At 35.6% G+C, this 16,226-nt stretch overlaps 1 protein-coding gene across 6 annotated transcripts in view; it reads left to right on the forward strand.

Annotated features, from left to right (window-relative positions):
- The first annotated feature begins 411 nt into the window (after positions 1-411).
- The window catches only part of MEF2A (myocyte enhancer factor 2A), a 44,947-nt gene continuing 29,132 nt past the window's right edge, over positions 412-16,226 (forward strand). For 3 of the 6 annotated variants that reach the window (XM_026040483.1, XM_026040488.1, XM_026040486.1), the window contains exons 1-2: positions 421-608; positions 4,294-4,497. In XM_026040483.1, coding sequence (XP_025896268.1) covers positions 555-608; positions 4,294-4,497 — 258 coding nt within the window. In that variant the 5' untranslated portion in view covers positions 421-554. Of the gene's footprint in view, positions 609-4,293; positions 4,498-16,226 lie in introns of all 6 variants that reach the window. The other 3 variants (XM_026040482.1, XM_026040484.1, XM_026040485.1) reach the window with 2 other exon arrangements.

The following is a 16,226-nucleotide window of genomic DNA, read 5'->3' on the forward strand; positions in this document are numbered from 1 at the left end:
GAGAGAAAGAATATATGCCCTTGTTTTTCAAGTTTGCATGTACCTTAACCTTTCTAAACCAAACCTTTCTAACCAAAGTGCTGAACYGATAAGTGGTTTGTTGGTAAACGTGTGATATGTAGGTTAACGTAGGAAGAGTAACCTTGTGAATTTTTGATTGTTGGTATCCTGGTAACTGTTAATTAGTTCTGTTGGGAAAATGAATTTTAAGTCCTTTACTCTTTCTAAGTAAAGATATATCCCCTTCCTCCTTTGCTCTCTTTCAGACCCCTTTTCTCCAGCATATCTTAGTGGTCACTGGAATAATTTTATGCTATTGTATGGCTATACTATATTGAACTTGCAAATTGCTAGAGAGAAAATGACACTAAACTTTTAAACCTTGATTTTTTTCTTTTTTTTTTTTTTTAGGGGTTTATAACAAGAAGGAAACTTTTCATCAAGTTGAAGACAAAGTAGAAGAAAACTGTATCATGTGTTAGAATACTGAAGAGTGAAATTTCTTGGATTAATATATTTCTGGATTGTAAAGCAAAGGAAAGAAGAGAATCAAAATGGGGCGAAAGAAAATACAGATCACAAGAATAATGGATGAACGGAATAGACAGGTGAGTGAGCAATGAATGGAAACTTTAAATAGGTTAATTTTCTTAAATCAGTCTTTTCATGCAGAGTTTTATAATCATGTGTGATGGGGTTACCAGACTACAAATAATGAATGTCTTTTAAATAGYTTTACTGCTGAATTATGGAAAACTGTTATTGTAAATAATACYGATTACATCAGAGCAAATTCATTGTATAAGTAGTATATCTATTGAAGTGGTGTATTAGTTTGCACATTCTAATAAGATGGAGGACGATAGAGATGACTTTTTTGAAACAGGYATTTTATTTGAACTGATAGCTACTGGGCACATTTAAGCTGAAAACGGAATCAGGATCCTATTTACACTGGATAATAAACTATATTTAAATATATTTTGAAGTATTTTAAAAAATGAAATARGGAAAAGTATTGTAGAAATGAATTGCCATTAAGAGTAATTATAATATGTCAGACACGCAAGATGCAGCTAGTCTAATACTTTTGCTCCAGAGGCAGTTATAAATGAATGACCAGGGAAGAGCAAGATGAAGAGACTTGCACATGTTATGCTACCCTCTGTTCTCCTCTAGCACTGGACTATTCTTAGTTCAGGGATTTCCTGCGCTTGATGTGGTTTCCGTATATTTTAATAACTATTAATGCAGTCATCTCCTCTCTCTCCCCCTGTCTTCCCGCCCCAATCAAACTTGTCTAGTCATCCCTTGAGCTTTAAAGAGGTAAAATTTACAACATTTTTGGGAAATTTAATAGGTCTGTTTCCTGTTCCTTTAAGAAACATTGCACAGAGCATGCAAGATGAATCCAAATCATGGAGCCATTTAGTAGTGATGTTGATTCTCTCTTCCTCCATAATATCTGGGTTACTTTTTAACACTTCTTGAGCACCAAGCTAGTGGAGTCCTGGGTAATGGAGCCCTGTGAGACTCTCCTGCTCCCAGCGTACCTGGTTGGAGCCCTTTGCTTCCTGTGTGAAATCAGGGCTATTTTTTCCCAGTGTCACTTTAAAGCCATGTAAACTCTGGGGACACTATATATAGCAAGAAAAGTATTATTGTAGGTTGGGAGCAAGCCAGATATTGTGTTTGAACAGCTTTAATTACACAATAACTCTATGTTTGATGTAGATAAATGACTTAAATACACATAGTAAAAGTAACTGAATTAATAATTTTAGTTGTTTCAGAATTTACGCTAGAACTTCAGGCAAGCTGAGATTTTTTTTTTTTTTAAAGAAGTTGGGTAACCTTGATTGTTCTGCTTGAAATTATAGTTGCCGACCAGCTCCTTACTTTATGCCAGAAATAAATAGGAGACTGAACTTGAAGTTTTGTTTCTGGCTGTTTGACTGGCACTGTAATGTGCTATTTGTAATGACTAGGAAAAGATTTTAGGCTCTAGCTTTTAAAAGCGAATTGAACTTTTTTCTTTTTCCCTAAAAACCTAGAGATAATTCCTTTTTAAAGGCATTACAGAGCTTTTATCAGTAAATTTGATAGAGCTATTGATGGTGATGTTTAAGGCTGCTTGCATCTAGTTTTTCTGTCAGACATCGTATCCAGTTTTGACATATTAAGGTATCCTGATGTACAGTATATGCAGTAATTATTGTTTTACTGCTGAGGAACTTTTTCCTTGACCTAGGCAAAACAGGTATTGAAGATTTGTTTGGCCAGCAGGAGAGCAGAGTTCAGTTGTGTTCTGTTGGTTTTTCTGCAGCACACGTAGCTGGTTAGTAGTTCATTCACAAACAGTAGGTAAAGTTCTCCTGTGATGTTTTTTCATTTGGAAATAGGAGTAGGATGGAGCACAACTTTGCTGCAAGAGCAAGTTCTTACGGCTTCTGTGGGAAGAAAAGCTGTTGTTTCAACAGAAGCTTTTTGTTTCACATGTGATTTGTGAGTCAGCTCAAAACAGACTATAGACCGTTACTCTGGGGGGTTGCAATTATCATGAGACCATCGTTATATTATTAATTAAGCGCTCATCAACTTGAGCTGTAGGGCACGTATGTTCGTCAAGCCGAAGAGAATTAAGTGCAGTAAATTAGATATCAAAGGAGCTCAATGTTGCTCTCGTTGCCACCGTCCCCCTCCCCTTTTCACTAAACAATATTACAGTATTACTGAAGAAGCAATTGCCCTGCATTGAAGATGCTCATGTTCATTTTTAGTGTGTTTTGTAAATACAGCAAAAAAAAAATCTAAGGGAAACTTGCAGGACTAATGCAGACTTCTTAAAGAACACTGAGTTTATAGTAAGTGGTGTGCTTTACTGCAAGGCCTGAACTCCAACAGGACAGGCTTCTGATAAACACTAGCCAAACAAAATGAGAAATACACCTTAGCTGAAGAGCTTATAATTAAAATAGCCAGACAGAAGATAGAAAAGAAAGTAAGTCAATAGGCAGGTTAAGTAGCCTTGATGTATGCTTAAGTGTTCAACGTTTTAAACTATAGAAGCTTCTAAAACAGGTTTTGCTGTTTCTTGTGCTTTGCTTGATTCCAATTTTGCAAAAATATCCTGATTAATAACTTCTAAATGTATAGAATGCATCTTATTTGCCTATCGTAAGAAGCTTGGAGCTTGAATTGTAATGGGGGCTGTGAATGTGACTTCAGACATAAGTGTTGCATTATACCCAGAAGCACAGATTAAAATTTTGCTAGTTCTGAAAATAGCACCTTTTTCTAAAAGGTCTCAGAAGATTTATTTCAAAGAAGTAGATTAAGTGCCTGTTTAAGTCACTTAGGAGGAAGTTTAGTAAAAACATTGTCCTTTACGTTAGCTTTGACATCAGACCTGTAGCTGAAGGGGAATTTAAAAATACACCAACTCTCTAACATCATTAGGTGTAATTTTGTGCAAGGAATAAATCTGAAAAAAACAAAAAACAAAAAACCCAAAACATCAAAAAAATCCACTTTTTTTTCTTAATAATTGACAGAATTTTTTGTGTTAAAGTTTTTTTTGTTTTCTTTTTTCCTTCCCTGTGRCAAATGCTCTTTTTTTACTGTTCTATAATGAGTTTACTCCTCCAGAATGGTTTTAACTGGACAGAATACTTGTTTTATGACTTGGCCAAATAGCCCAARACAACCCAATTGCACAAGTTATAAGAATCTGGTTAGATTTTTTTTAAGCAGAAAAAAAAAAAAAAGCTTTGTTAGCTTTGCATAATTAGAAATTATATTGCATACTAACAATGTTGCTTCCATTGATATTGCTGCTGTTAGCTTTAATTTTGATTTAGTAGAATTAAGGTTGTGAGTACAGTTTCATGAGTATGAGTGTTACAAAATAACAGTGACAATCACAAAAGGAAATATTATAATACCAGGAAAGTCTCYCTGTTGGTTGAACACAGGAAATGGGGTTAGGGAATCTTCCAGACTTTAACTCTCTGGTAGTTACATGACAGTGGGTAGAGTTAGATGGCTGGTAAAGGCAAATAATGTTTTAGCTTGTTCCAATATGGAACATCTACCCTAAAAAGCACAGCTGTAATTATTTTCTTAAGAACTGTAATACCTAGATAAGACGAACAATCCTTCTCAAGTTTGTACGTGTTGTGTAATTTTATTAGTAGGAATAAACTATCTTCTTGTGTTTTTTCAAGTGCTTGATTATATCCTTCACAACTTGATCCTTTTTGGGGAAAAATATCATTATTCTCTCTTCTCTAGGTCACCTTTACGAAGAGGAAGTTTGGATTAATGAAGAAGGCCTATGAGTTGAGTGTACTCTGTGACTGTGAAATAGCACTCATCATTTTTAACAGCTCTAACAAACTCTTTCAGTATGCCAGCACTGATATGGACAAAGTTCTTCTTAAGTACACAGAATACAACGAGCCCCATGAAAGCAGAACCAACTCAGATATTGTTGAGGTAACATTTTGAAAAAATCATCAGTTATCTTAACAAGGGTTCAATTTAGTCTATTTTATGCAGTTTTAATTGTATGCCTTTAATAACTTTAAAACATTGTCATAAAATCTTAATCTCTGTTTTTAGTTTGGGTTCTTTAGGGCAAGCAGTTTTCTTTACAGCCGCATTGTCTTATGATATATGATGAATATAGGGGGAGTGAAAAGTGAAGAGGGTAGAAAGGTGAAAAGCTGCATCCGTAGAGGAAAATGAGCTTTGATTTTGTTGCTAAATCAACCAGTATTTCAGCCAAAAAACAGCTGTAGTCAGCAGTAAAACAACCACAATTTCTGCACTAATAGAAGGGTGTGTGAATATATTTACTTAGAGGTGTTGGTTTCTTCTGCCATTTGTTTTGCTTATGGTTCAAGTATTAACTCAGAATTTTCCTATATGTAACTTCTAAATTAGATACATCAGAAATCAAGGATTCTCTTGGCAGTTGGAGTCTTTTGGTGCTGTATTTGAATTCTTTGAAAAGCTGAAGTTTTTAATTTTTTTATTAAAAATGACTAAATCTGGTTGCATTATCTTTTAAAGATTCTTATAAATGTGATTGGATATAGTTTGGCCTATGTGCATACTTTTTAATATTTTTAAAATTTCTAGATTTATAAAATAAGATGCAGTAAATAGGCAAATTAGATATCTCTGCTATTGAATATTCTCAGTGTTTTCACTCTCACATTGCGATATCTGGGTATTATACCTTCAAATAAAACTTTCTTTACAAACTAACTTCATTTGTAATGTAGCACAGGGCCTTTCCAGAAAGGGACAACCAAGTTGACCATAATATGAAGAAATAAAGAATTAGTGAGAAACAATGGGTCACCAAAAACCTTAGTTTTAAAAGGAGGAAATTGGGTTTTGTTCATTGTTTTGGAAAATTATGGTTAAATACAGACAGTGAATTTGTGGATGGAACTTAATGGGGTCCTGTAACTCATCATGTTTATTCTTGCTGAATGGTGACTGGCTACTAAATTAGGAAAGAAGGGCAGGAGAAAGGAGAGAAGCTGAATTAGATTGTGCTTGTTCCTACTACTYGAGCCCTCAGGCTTGTGCTTTCAGAGGTCTTGGGTTCTGTTTCTGCAGCATTGTGATTTTTAGAAGATTTCAGATATGACTTATGTCTCCAACAGAGACCAAACTGAGAAACAGAAAACTGTCTGTTTTGTTTCTTTTTGAGAAGGTTAGTTTATCATCTTTATTATCCCCTTTCTCGACTACTGTCTTCAGCTTTGAATACTACTAAAGGAAAACTGCAGGCTTTGAAGGGTTGAAGGAACATTACCTAATCATTCAAGTAACCTATATAAGAGTTAAACCCTGTAGAAGAGAGGAAAATATCTATTTCTTTTGAGATGTGACAAACAGAACACGAGCKGGATATGCAAGTAAGCCAGCTGACTAGGCTGAGGTGTGGGGTTTTTCTCTGTTTTTGTGTTAGGACTTGTGGGACTACAACTTCTTTGCATCTTGAGTGAGAGTCTTTTCCAAATTCATTTCTACAGAGAGCTGCCTATAGTTTTATCCTGATGTTAGGCATTTGACCTATGGCAAACACATTCAAAATTGCAGGCCCAAAGTTCATATGTATATTTTTCAATTCTGAAGGAACATTTAAGAAATTAYGTAAGGAGTATATTATTTCGTCTGGTTTTATATATCATTCTGGGTGTGCTCTTGGTTTTTAAAGTGCATTTTTTTCTGAGTTAGAAAAGCAATTGTCAGACAACTTAGYTTAGCCCTTTCTTAACATTGTCTTAATAAAAGCGAAAATACCTTTTATTTAGCCACAGCGAAAAATGCATACCCTCTCTTGAGAGAGAAATCTGCTCTGAGTTCTAGGCTGTGTTGTGCGTATCAAAGTGTAATCAGAAAGATGAAATATAAACATGCTTGCTGTACCTTAAGGAGRTTGATGTTTTGGGTGGGATGGAGGGGTATTGTGTAGTTTTTCAGAGAGATTCTGTAGTTTAGTTTTTGTAGCTTATTGCATTTCTGATTTGTTCTGTTCATATGGTAATTTTGTATTCTATTGGCTATAGTTCTTAAGGCAATTAAAAAATTTAAGTCATGATTGGGCAGGACAGCTTACTTGCCACTGTAAGTAAATTGCATCTTTTTTTTCTCCACTTACATGAGGTTTGTTTTTGGGAGACATTTAAAATACTTGGGATGGTTTAAATAAACTTCTACTTTTTAATTTTGTTTTCCAGGTTATTGGCTTATTCTTTTGCTTAGGTTTGCTGTATGATCTATTTGATGGTTTTGTTTTGGTTTTCTGGGGTGTGTATGTGTATTTATACATTAAAAATTTGCCATTGTTATTGTAGTGATGGCTTTTTGGCTGTCAATCCCTGGTTTAATAATGTGCAGATTGAATGCACCTTCTATTAGATCTAAGCTGCACAGAAATGTAGGAGCCCTTYGTATCTAGTATTTTGGCACTATTCAGGTAAACCGTATTCATGTGGTAACCTAGCCTGGCCTTGTACAAGAAATACTAGGGAAGATGAACTGGTGAAAATCATTCTTYTCAAGTTCTATCAAAACAGGCAGTTTAGTAAACAAAGATGACAACTTTTTTGCTGATTTCTGGCTTGACTTAAGCATGAAGCAAGCAGTGAATGTTACAGTAAAGTTCATCCCAATTTTGATTTCTCATTCCTTGGAAGTGTTTTAATTAACGAAAAAAGTGCACRAAGTGCAAAATTTCAACCAAAAGAAAAGTCATTTTCTAATGAGTGGAATTTGTTTTAACTCCTCTAGAAACATGCCCTTTTGTACGGGCTGGAGTTCTTACTCTTCTGATAAATTGTAATGCCTTTGCTGAATCCATATCTCTGTGAAAACAGAAACATAGCCAAGTAGAGAAGATACTCTTGACAGATTTTATTTTAAAAAATGTAGACTTCCCTAATATATGCTGAAATAAGTCTCCTGGTTAGAAGTCACTGTAGCAACAATACTAATGTTGTGTTTCACTGATCTGAAACTTCTTTCCAAAGTGAAGTGTGTAGGTGTTCAATTTGTATTTCTTCTGTAACTTTGCATGCCCAATTTTCATGTTGCAGGCTTAAAAGAGTTCTGTTCTGCAGGAATAAATACTGTGCAAGCCATACTGAGCCCTCTAAGTAATATCTCGACGTTACCTATAGGTTCCAAACAGAGAGTSCTCCCTTCTTTCTTTTACGCGTCATGCAGCTGCTGACTGGTGCTGATGCGATACAGTTGTGAGCAGGTTCAGCTAGTAAATCCAGCAGAAAATTATCTCCTTGCTCTTTGTAAGAGCTGAATTTGCAGAGTGAGGAACATCAAGTGCTTTGAAGGAGACACAGTAATAGGAGCATAGTAGGGAGGAACATAGAGAAGGGTCAAGTGGGGAAGAGTAGGACCTTTCCTTTCCCCCTCTCCCTTTAAGCAGCAGCAGGCTGCTAAAAGCTGACCCTTTCACCCTTGGGGTGACATGACACAGGTGAAGTTAAAGGGTCAGCATTCCTGAATTGTTTATGATGTATAAGGGAAGAAACTAATCTACCGCTTCTTTTCAGTACTACGTAGATGATAATATTGCCAGCGATTAAATGAAATTGCTAAAAGAGAATCATGTTTTAAAGAATGTGAAGAGGAGGGATGAATAGGGAAATGGGCTTTTTCAAATTACTCTGAAAATGTTCTTAAGGTATGCAGCACTTTYGGAAAAAAAATCCGTTCTGATCAAGATAAATGCAGCTGTCTAATGATGCTAGATTCTCTTCCATGTCCTTCTGAAATAGACAAGGTGAAAAAGCATGTCTTTTATTGAAATTCTCCAATAAATTTATAGAATTTCCGAAGTATAAACTTGCATTGTTGGAAAACCTTCTCAGTGTTTCTTGTTTGCGAAGCATGTGAGCCTCTTCACATCAGATGAGAGTAGTTTTGCATTATTGTGCAATAAGGCTTAATTAGCTTTCTGTCAACATATATATGGTTTTTTTCACAGACTAGGATAGGCCATATTGGGGATATTGAAGAAACTGAACTTTTCAGTATATGTTTTGATTTCTTGAAATGTTAGAGGTGTATATGTGTCCGTGTATATGTCCATATTTATGTACACGGACAACCTGAGTTAATTAACTTGCACTTGGCCATGTGTGGTTATGAACATTCCATCATGTCACCTCATCAAACTGAAGTAAGTTGAATTTAGAAACTGATCTTAAAATGYGACCTACTTTTTCATTTGGCATCTGTGCCTGTCAAAATTTTGGACAGATGTCTATTAATGAGCCTCTTCAATGCTGTATAATTTAATATTCTATTCAATATAATATAAAACTTAGATTCAATGCCAAATATTGACAGCTGTCATGAAATACAAAACAGATCTGTACTCGGTCAAAACTAAATGTCTAAAGATGTGTGTGTGTGTGTGTGTGTATATATATATATATATACACAAAAGACTGCTTTTCTTGGTGTAATGTCAAGCAAGTGGCTTAGATGTAAAATCCTTTTAACTGGGAAATGATCCTTCTTTAATGGGAAGTAGCTTTCATGAAGACTTGGTATGATGTTGGTTATCGCATAGCTTAGATAGTCCTGATACCACTGTGAGCAAGACGGGATAGTTTGACTTGAAGGGCTCTCAAGAAACAATGAACTGGCATAAATGCACCTGCTGTTTCTTGTAGTAGTGCAAGTGTGGCAGTGGGTTGTYATTTGTAGTGCTATCACTTTGTATAAGCTGCGTTCCGTGCATAATCTTGCCTTGAAATGCTAAATGGGCACACCTATTTTTATTTTTATTCACACCATTTTACTAAAGAGTTGTTGTAGGAGCAATACCCACTTTTTTGTCAGAGATGAGACTACCAGAGACTTGTTTGTCAGATCCTAGCTTTGAGTGTGCAGAGCTCATCTGCACATGCAGAGCCTGCAGCGTAAAGAAGCAGATGCATCTCCAGAGCCAGATGGAGCATATGCCRAGAGACAAGCGTGACGGTGTGGGGAGCATAAACAGAAAAGTTGGTGTTGGAACACTATGACTAAAAAAACAAAGGCAGTCACATATACTGCTGCGTGTTTTTAATGCTTCGTGTAGGTGTCTCAAAACGCTCCAAGTTTACATATCAATATGGCCTTACTGAAGTGAGGCAGTGCTGAGAGATGATGCTATGAATGTTGGTGTTAGGCACACTTTGATTGTAGGGAAAATGACAGTCCTGGTTAGCTCATGTCATTTTGTATTCCCTTGTATTTGATAGATGGAGGATTGCCAGTAGTGGGTTAGATAATAAAAATAAACAGCTTTGGGCTGATGGAAAACTACATGCGAGTGCTCTGTTATCGGTGATTGTACCACTTATTTGGTATCCTATATCCGAATGGCATGGAACATGATCTGGAAATCAGATATAAGTTTAGAAGAGGGAAGAAGCTTTGAAAATGGTTACAGTCAAGTAAAGAAATGACTTAATACTCTGTGCATGATGCTGAGAAAATGTAGGCATTATCAGACTTGATTTGCTAAATGATTATGTAAATGTAATTATACTCCATATATAACACTTAAAATAATTTGAAACAGCAGACAAATGCCTTGGAGACATCTTAAGTAGGTGATTGAGGAGGATTTATGTACAGTTGAAGACTAAATCACACTTTTAGCCTACCTTAAAAGAGAGAAAATGAATAAAAGCTGTGAAGTGCTTTGGAATAAGGTTCAYTGCTTACCTTAGATATCTACTAACCTGAGTCTCCTTTCTTTTTTCTGTAGTCGAAGTGTCTATTGCAAAGCTGACATGCAAACCGGGTGTGGTTTTTGCATTTTGTTTGCCTTTGGGGTTCAGGAAGAAACAGCTTCCTTGAAAGCTTAAAATATTTATTTAGAATATAATGACAGAAGACACCTGTCTCTTTTGTGCTGCAGTCACCACTACACAAGGGTTTCTGGCTTATATTCTCCTTCCCTCCTTCCCTCCCTTCCTCCCCCTCCCAGCACTTCATCCTTCAGAATCTTTTTATTGTGAACTGTTGTTTCACTAATTTTTCTGAATCTTGCATTTCAGCCTAATATTCTGCTTTGCAAGTAAAATGGTCTTTTAATTCTTTGGTACTACTGAAATTGCTTTCGGCGTACTGGTGAATAACAATGATGGGTTTTAAAGAAAACGAGTTTTTGGTGATCTTAAAAAAAAAAAAAAAAAAAGGTTTGGGCTTTAGGAAAGTAAAGCTTTGGAAATTTAGTGTGAGGAGGGTAACAACACTAGGTTTTGTTTGTCTTTTCTCCTCTTGTATAAAGCTGTTGTGTTTTAGCATAAATAATACAGTATTACTGTGTGTTGCTATTAGATTACGTTTTAAAGGTCAATGAAGCCATAAAAGGTGTGTTAGTATTAGATATTATTATTATTTATGAATTTACTGATTTTATTCTGTTAGCATTTAAATGCCTAGTTTTACTTGAGGATAACCTCATTGAAGTGGAATGGCAGMTTTCCCAAATCTAGTTATTTTTTTCGGACCTTAGAAAGTAATTCTAATATACTTAGAAAAAAATCACAGGGAAAAGTTGTGCCAATTGTGCAGAGGAAAGAGGCAACTGTTTTCATTTGGTAATAATAAAATTGTATTGCAGAAAGTAAGCGACTATATAGTGATTTCTAAATCAGTGAGGATATACTGATTTCCATTTTAAGCTTCACTCCACAGGTATTATAAATCTGGTGAATTCCAGGTAGTCTCAAAATAAATTGGTTCTAAATTAAGGTTCACAGTGCCTTATAAATAGCTGTAATACTTGCCATTGGGTAGAATCTGTTTTTGTGTGTTTGTAGTTCTGAGCTATTTCTTGTTTGTGTTTGTATGAAAACTGCTGTCCTTCATTTTGGTTTATATTGCAGATGAGCAGACAGTGCCATACTCACTGCACCTCTTTCAAAAAATCTTTGTTGAAATGTGGAAACACAAAATTTAAAATGTTCAAGTATTTTAGGTAGTRATAAAAGGAAAATATTTTTACAGGAGAATAAGTTGGACTGTTTTGAGAGATTACTTAAAAATCCAACTCTCATCTGTCTTTCCTTGACTCAAAAGGGTTTAATGGAGCCATTGTTGCATCCTATCCCTCCCTCACTTGTCCTCTCCAAAGGCTCCACATTTATATATATTTTTTTGCAACACAACCACATAGGATTTGGGAAAGTATTTTTGTTCCACTGGCTAACGTATTCCTAAGAATCAAAACTAATGAAAATGGCCATTTAAAAAAACAAAAAACAAACAAACAAAAAAACCACCCCACTTTTATTTCATAAAATTTGCTAACATTACTTTGAGCGATGCATGTGAGGCACAGATCCTTGGAACCACAGTAACATACACAGCTCTTCTCATGGTGCTTGATTTCAGCATTGAGGGGTTTAATTGCAGCCTTTGACTTCTGAGCTCCTAGATGTGGTTGTTTGATAGGGTCTTCTGCTTCAGTCCTGCTTACCTGCTGATGGTGACCCACCTTGTTGAAGGGATAGTAGAAGCGTCACCTTCATTGCTGTTTCTATAGAATGTTGTCTTTAGGATGCTTCATTACCGGTTTGCCTTTTGCCCCTCAGTAATAGAGGTCAGAAAAGGCAGCCAAAAGAACTATCTAAATACATAACTTTCATTGCTCCTTGTCCTGTTTRCAAGCTGTATTTCTGTTGAAAATGCTTCTAATGCTTTGCTTTTGAATAATCTTAGAGGTCAGTCCTTAAACTGTGGTGTTCCCATGAAAGAGGGAAGGGGGGATTTCAGTTTAGGGATTCATTTGGCTCCTCACTTTGTCTAAAACCTCCTTGTCTCATAACTGATGTGCAGCTGTGATGGGATTTTTGGCTGTGTGATGAAGCATGTTGTTTGCATCTTACTGGGGTTTTACTGAAAGGATGTGTGGCCYGTCCCAACACTGAACTGAACAGAGGGCTTGATTCTTTCCCCCAGTAGTTTTTTCTCAACAACTGTTTGGTCTCCTGAATAAAGGAGTTATTTATGCAGACAATTCCTACAATGCAAGCCTATGAGTCTTCTAATACTCCTTGTATATGTTCATCATAATTGATTTGTAAATCAATACATATACAATGGGCAATAGCTTTTTTTTGTAATTATCCTACCTTTCCAGTGATAAGTATGAAATTTTATTAATGTCACTCATATAATATTTGATGTGGGAGCTTACACCTATTTAATTTATAGTATATATATAGTAGGAACAGAATATAGTAGGAACAGAAAATCATTTAAGTTAGTTCACTGGTCGCATTATGGGTGCTAACACTTAAATGATGTTTTACTGGAACTATACTGGTTACCTGCATTAGGAACTTAATTATTTTAATAAATTCATTGAGAATATCATGAATTAACATTGTGTTTTAGATCAAAACTCTTGCTCATTGTCCTGCTAAAAGTTCTTAACTGTAACAAATCAATGCTATTTAAAACCATGTTCTTGCATGAATTTACAGTTCAAGGCTTTTAGAGTATAGCAACTTATTTAAAAGAACAAAAAACCTAAATGTGCCATCCGTAATCAGTCTCTTTTTCAATATTAACATGTACCCATGGTACAGAACAGAGCCTGCTCTAAGTCCAGTGTCCCCGATTTTATACAGCCTTTTCTCTTACACTTTGCCAGGTCCCATCTCTGATTTCCCCCCGCCCCATTTAAGGTTAGGTGAGGACAGTCTTCAAAGAGGTGCTTTAGCTTTTGAATAATTCACCCTAAGTGAATGTTAGGCAAAGAAAAACATTAACTGTATTCCTTTGACACATAATTGAGAAGTTCCGTATTCAAAACAGGAGTTATGAAATACTTATTCATGTATCTTGGAGTTCTGTGTTCTAATTAAATTTTTCTCTAAAAATAGCAATATATCTACTTACTATTCTCTTTCTAGAGAAGTTGGTTTTGTTTCCTAATGTGTATATTTATATCAGTTAGAGTTTTCAAGTATATTCTTTTTGTATTCACCTAAATTTTTGCAAATGTTCTCCATTCATGTTATCAACTGGAATAGATGATGCTTTTAGGTACACACTTGTTTGGAGTGGACAGATGCATATATCCATTCATAATTTTATCTGTTTATCTACTTTGCCACCTTTTTTAGGCCAAATAAAATGCTGTTTTCATGCTAATAGTAAATGTAATTGAAGCCTATTTTGGTAAATGCTAATGTAACCAGTTTCTACCGCTATAAAGTTGAATGAAATTTTAATCGTAGTGTCAAGCCTTAGAATCTACTAATAGTTTTTGTTAGGGATAGTTGCTACTAATGTCTGTAATTATTGTTTTGATAATACTAAGCTATGTTGAGTAGCAAGACCTTGTAGTAGTTTATCTGATAACCTTTCTAGGTTTGCAGCCATATGAAGAAGTACAGGGCAGGAAATGCTTGAAGTAGCATTTTGACATTATTGCGTAGGCAGATAGACCATAAGACCCCCCTTGCTCCCCCATTTAAAAAAAAAATAAATTGAATTGTGATGAGAGTTTAGAAAAATATTTTCTTAGCCAGTGATGAGTTCCAAGCAGTGTTAGGTGACAATATATTTGCTAAAGAATTTCTAAAAGATTATGAAGGGTGTTATGTAGCTGGGTTGTTACACTTGGAAACCTTTCATGTTCCATATGGCTTATCTGCATCTACTGCTGTTGAAGGGAGGCATYCAGCCTACTGCTGYTATGGCTGATTTTAAGTTTTAACTGCCATAGGTATGCAGAAAAATATATATGAGGTGAGGGACATGTATGTACATATATATATGTCATTGTTGGAATAAGAAGGTATTTTTAATGATTTAATGATTACTAATTTGAACAGAAAGTAAAAGGAGAACAAATACATTTGAGAGCTTGACTTACAGTGTTTTCATTATTAGTAGATTGAGAACCATTTTAAACCTTTACCTGAAGACTTTCATTTTAGAATGAGCAATCCAGTTCCTGCTCTGGGCAAGAAACTGCGTTCTGAAGTGTGCAGTTTACCAAAGGTGTTTCTCACAAAGTTAAAATGAGAGTTTGGAGCTTTCCTTCCTGTTCATCCTAGTTCAAAGCACTTTGTAACATTCTGGTGAGGAAAAGGAGAAGAGGGTGGGTTTTATATTCCGTAAAAATGGCATTCTTTAGCAATTGCTCGTGATCTTCTCCTTAGACTAATGTTTTGCATCAAAGATGCTACTAGTTAGAACATCTTGTGAAGCTTAACCTAACTTCACATCATATCCTGCCTAGAACCTTTTGTCCRTGTTATTTTGTAGAAATGAGAGTTTGAATCCTGAGTGCTGTCTTTATCATATCTTGGAGGAATTTGACAGCTAGCTTTCATGTTTGGCAAGCGAAGGATACATGTTAAAATTCACGAGATACTGGAAGTGCTCCAGCATTTGAAACGAGACCCCGTCTTTTCTTGGAGTGGTATATAGCAGGGACACCGATAAAATTTCAAGTCATGAACATTGTGTGTCTGCAAATGATGATTACCTTTGTCTGAAATGGAACACAGCACAGCATTGCCTGAGGGTTCTTTCTACCATTTTATGGCCTGTTTCTTTGCAGACTTCTAATTTCTTGGTTTCTAAAACCCTGATCCTAAAAATATCTCTTTCCTAACACAGTGTAACATTTGGCCAAGGAATATAATCATGGTAGCAAACTTTATGTTAAATGCTGCAGTMAAAAGTTTTGATGTGTAGAACTTTTTTGTATAATGTCAATTATTTACCTCCAAATTATTTTTTCTGATAATTCTGCTGTTTGAGAACAAGATAACATATGCACAGTAGTATTTTAAATACTCTAAAAGCAGAGTATGTCAATTTTCTAGGTTTTACTTAGTGTACGTTATTTTGGTTGGAGAGACGACTGCGAAGACGGGTGAGAATTGTTCTTTAAGAAGTTAAGCTCCCCAAGTAGCTTAGCTGCTGGAAATGTCTGTCGTGATCTAGTTTGACCCTTTTTGCATTTCACTGGAATTTCAAAAGCTGGGTTCCTCTCTGCTCTATAGCTTTGCTGTGCTGTCAGTTTGGCGGTATTTGTGGTTATTATTAGAGGGTGAAATTCTAGCTGATGGCATAGCAAAATGTAATTGAAAAAGTGTCTGGGGTACTGAAAGGAAGGGTATTAGAGCTGATCTTAAGTAGCCTTTTACCTCAAAGAAAAGGCAAGCAGCCTCATGATGAAATCTGCAGATGGTTCGGTAGCTGAAGTTGTGAATGTTAATAGGCCCTGAGGAAAATTTAGAAAATCTCTAAACATTGCATAAAATAATCCAGCACATTTTACTGTGTGTATGTTCGGGGGGAGCAGGGGAAATGTTAAAGCATACAGAAATAATGTTGATGAACCTCATATAAGAAAAAAAATGTGTTACTGAGCAGAATTACAGATTTTTCTGACTCTTTGCTTTTGATGGATATGCTGCGTTTAATGTTAACTCCCGCTTGTATTGCGGGAAGAAACAAAAATGATACTTTTCAAGCCAAACTGACCSGCAGGAAGTTTGAAAACTATAAATAGCTTTTGGTGACTCATGCTTGAACAGTGCATATAATCATCTCTGCTATTATGTAAAGGATGCTAAACAGTAGTATCCTTCAAGGTGATGGAAATGTAATTGTGAAAAAGTTCAGCCTGGTTTTATGTTCAACTTCTT

The sequence above is a fragment of the Nothoprocta perdicaria genome, unplaced genomic scaffold (genome assembly GCF_003342845.1).
Source record: "Nothoprocta perdicaria isolate Ctin4 unplaced genomic scaffold, notPer1 scaffold_26, whole genome shotgun sequence".
NCBI classification, from domain to species: domain Eukaryota; kingdom Metazoa; phylum Chordata; class Aves; order Tinamiformes; family Tinamidae; genus Nothoprocta; species Nothoprocta perdicaria.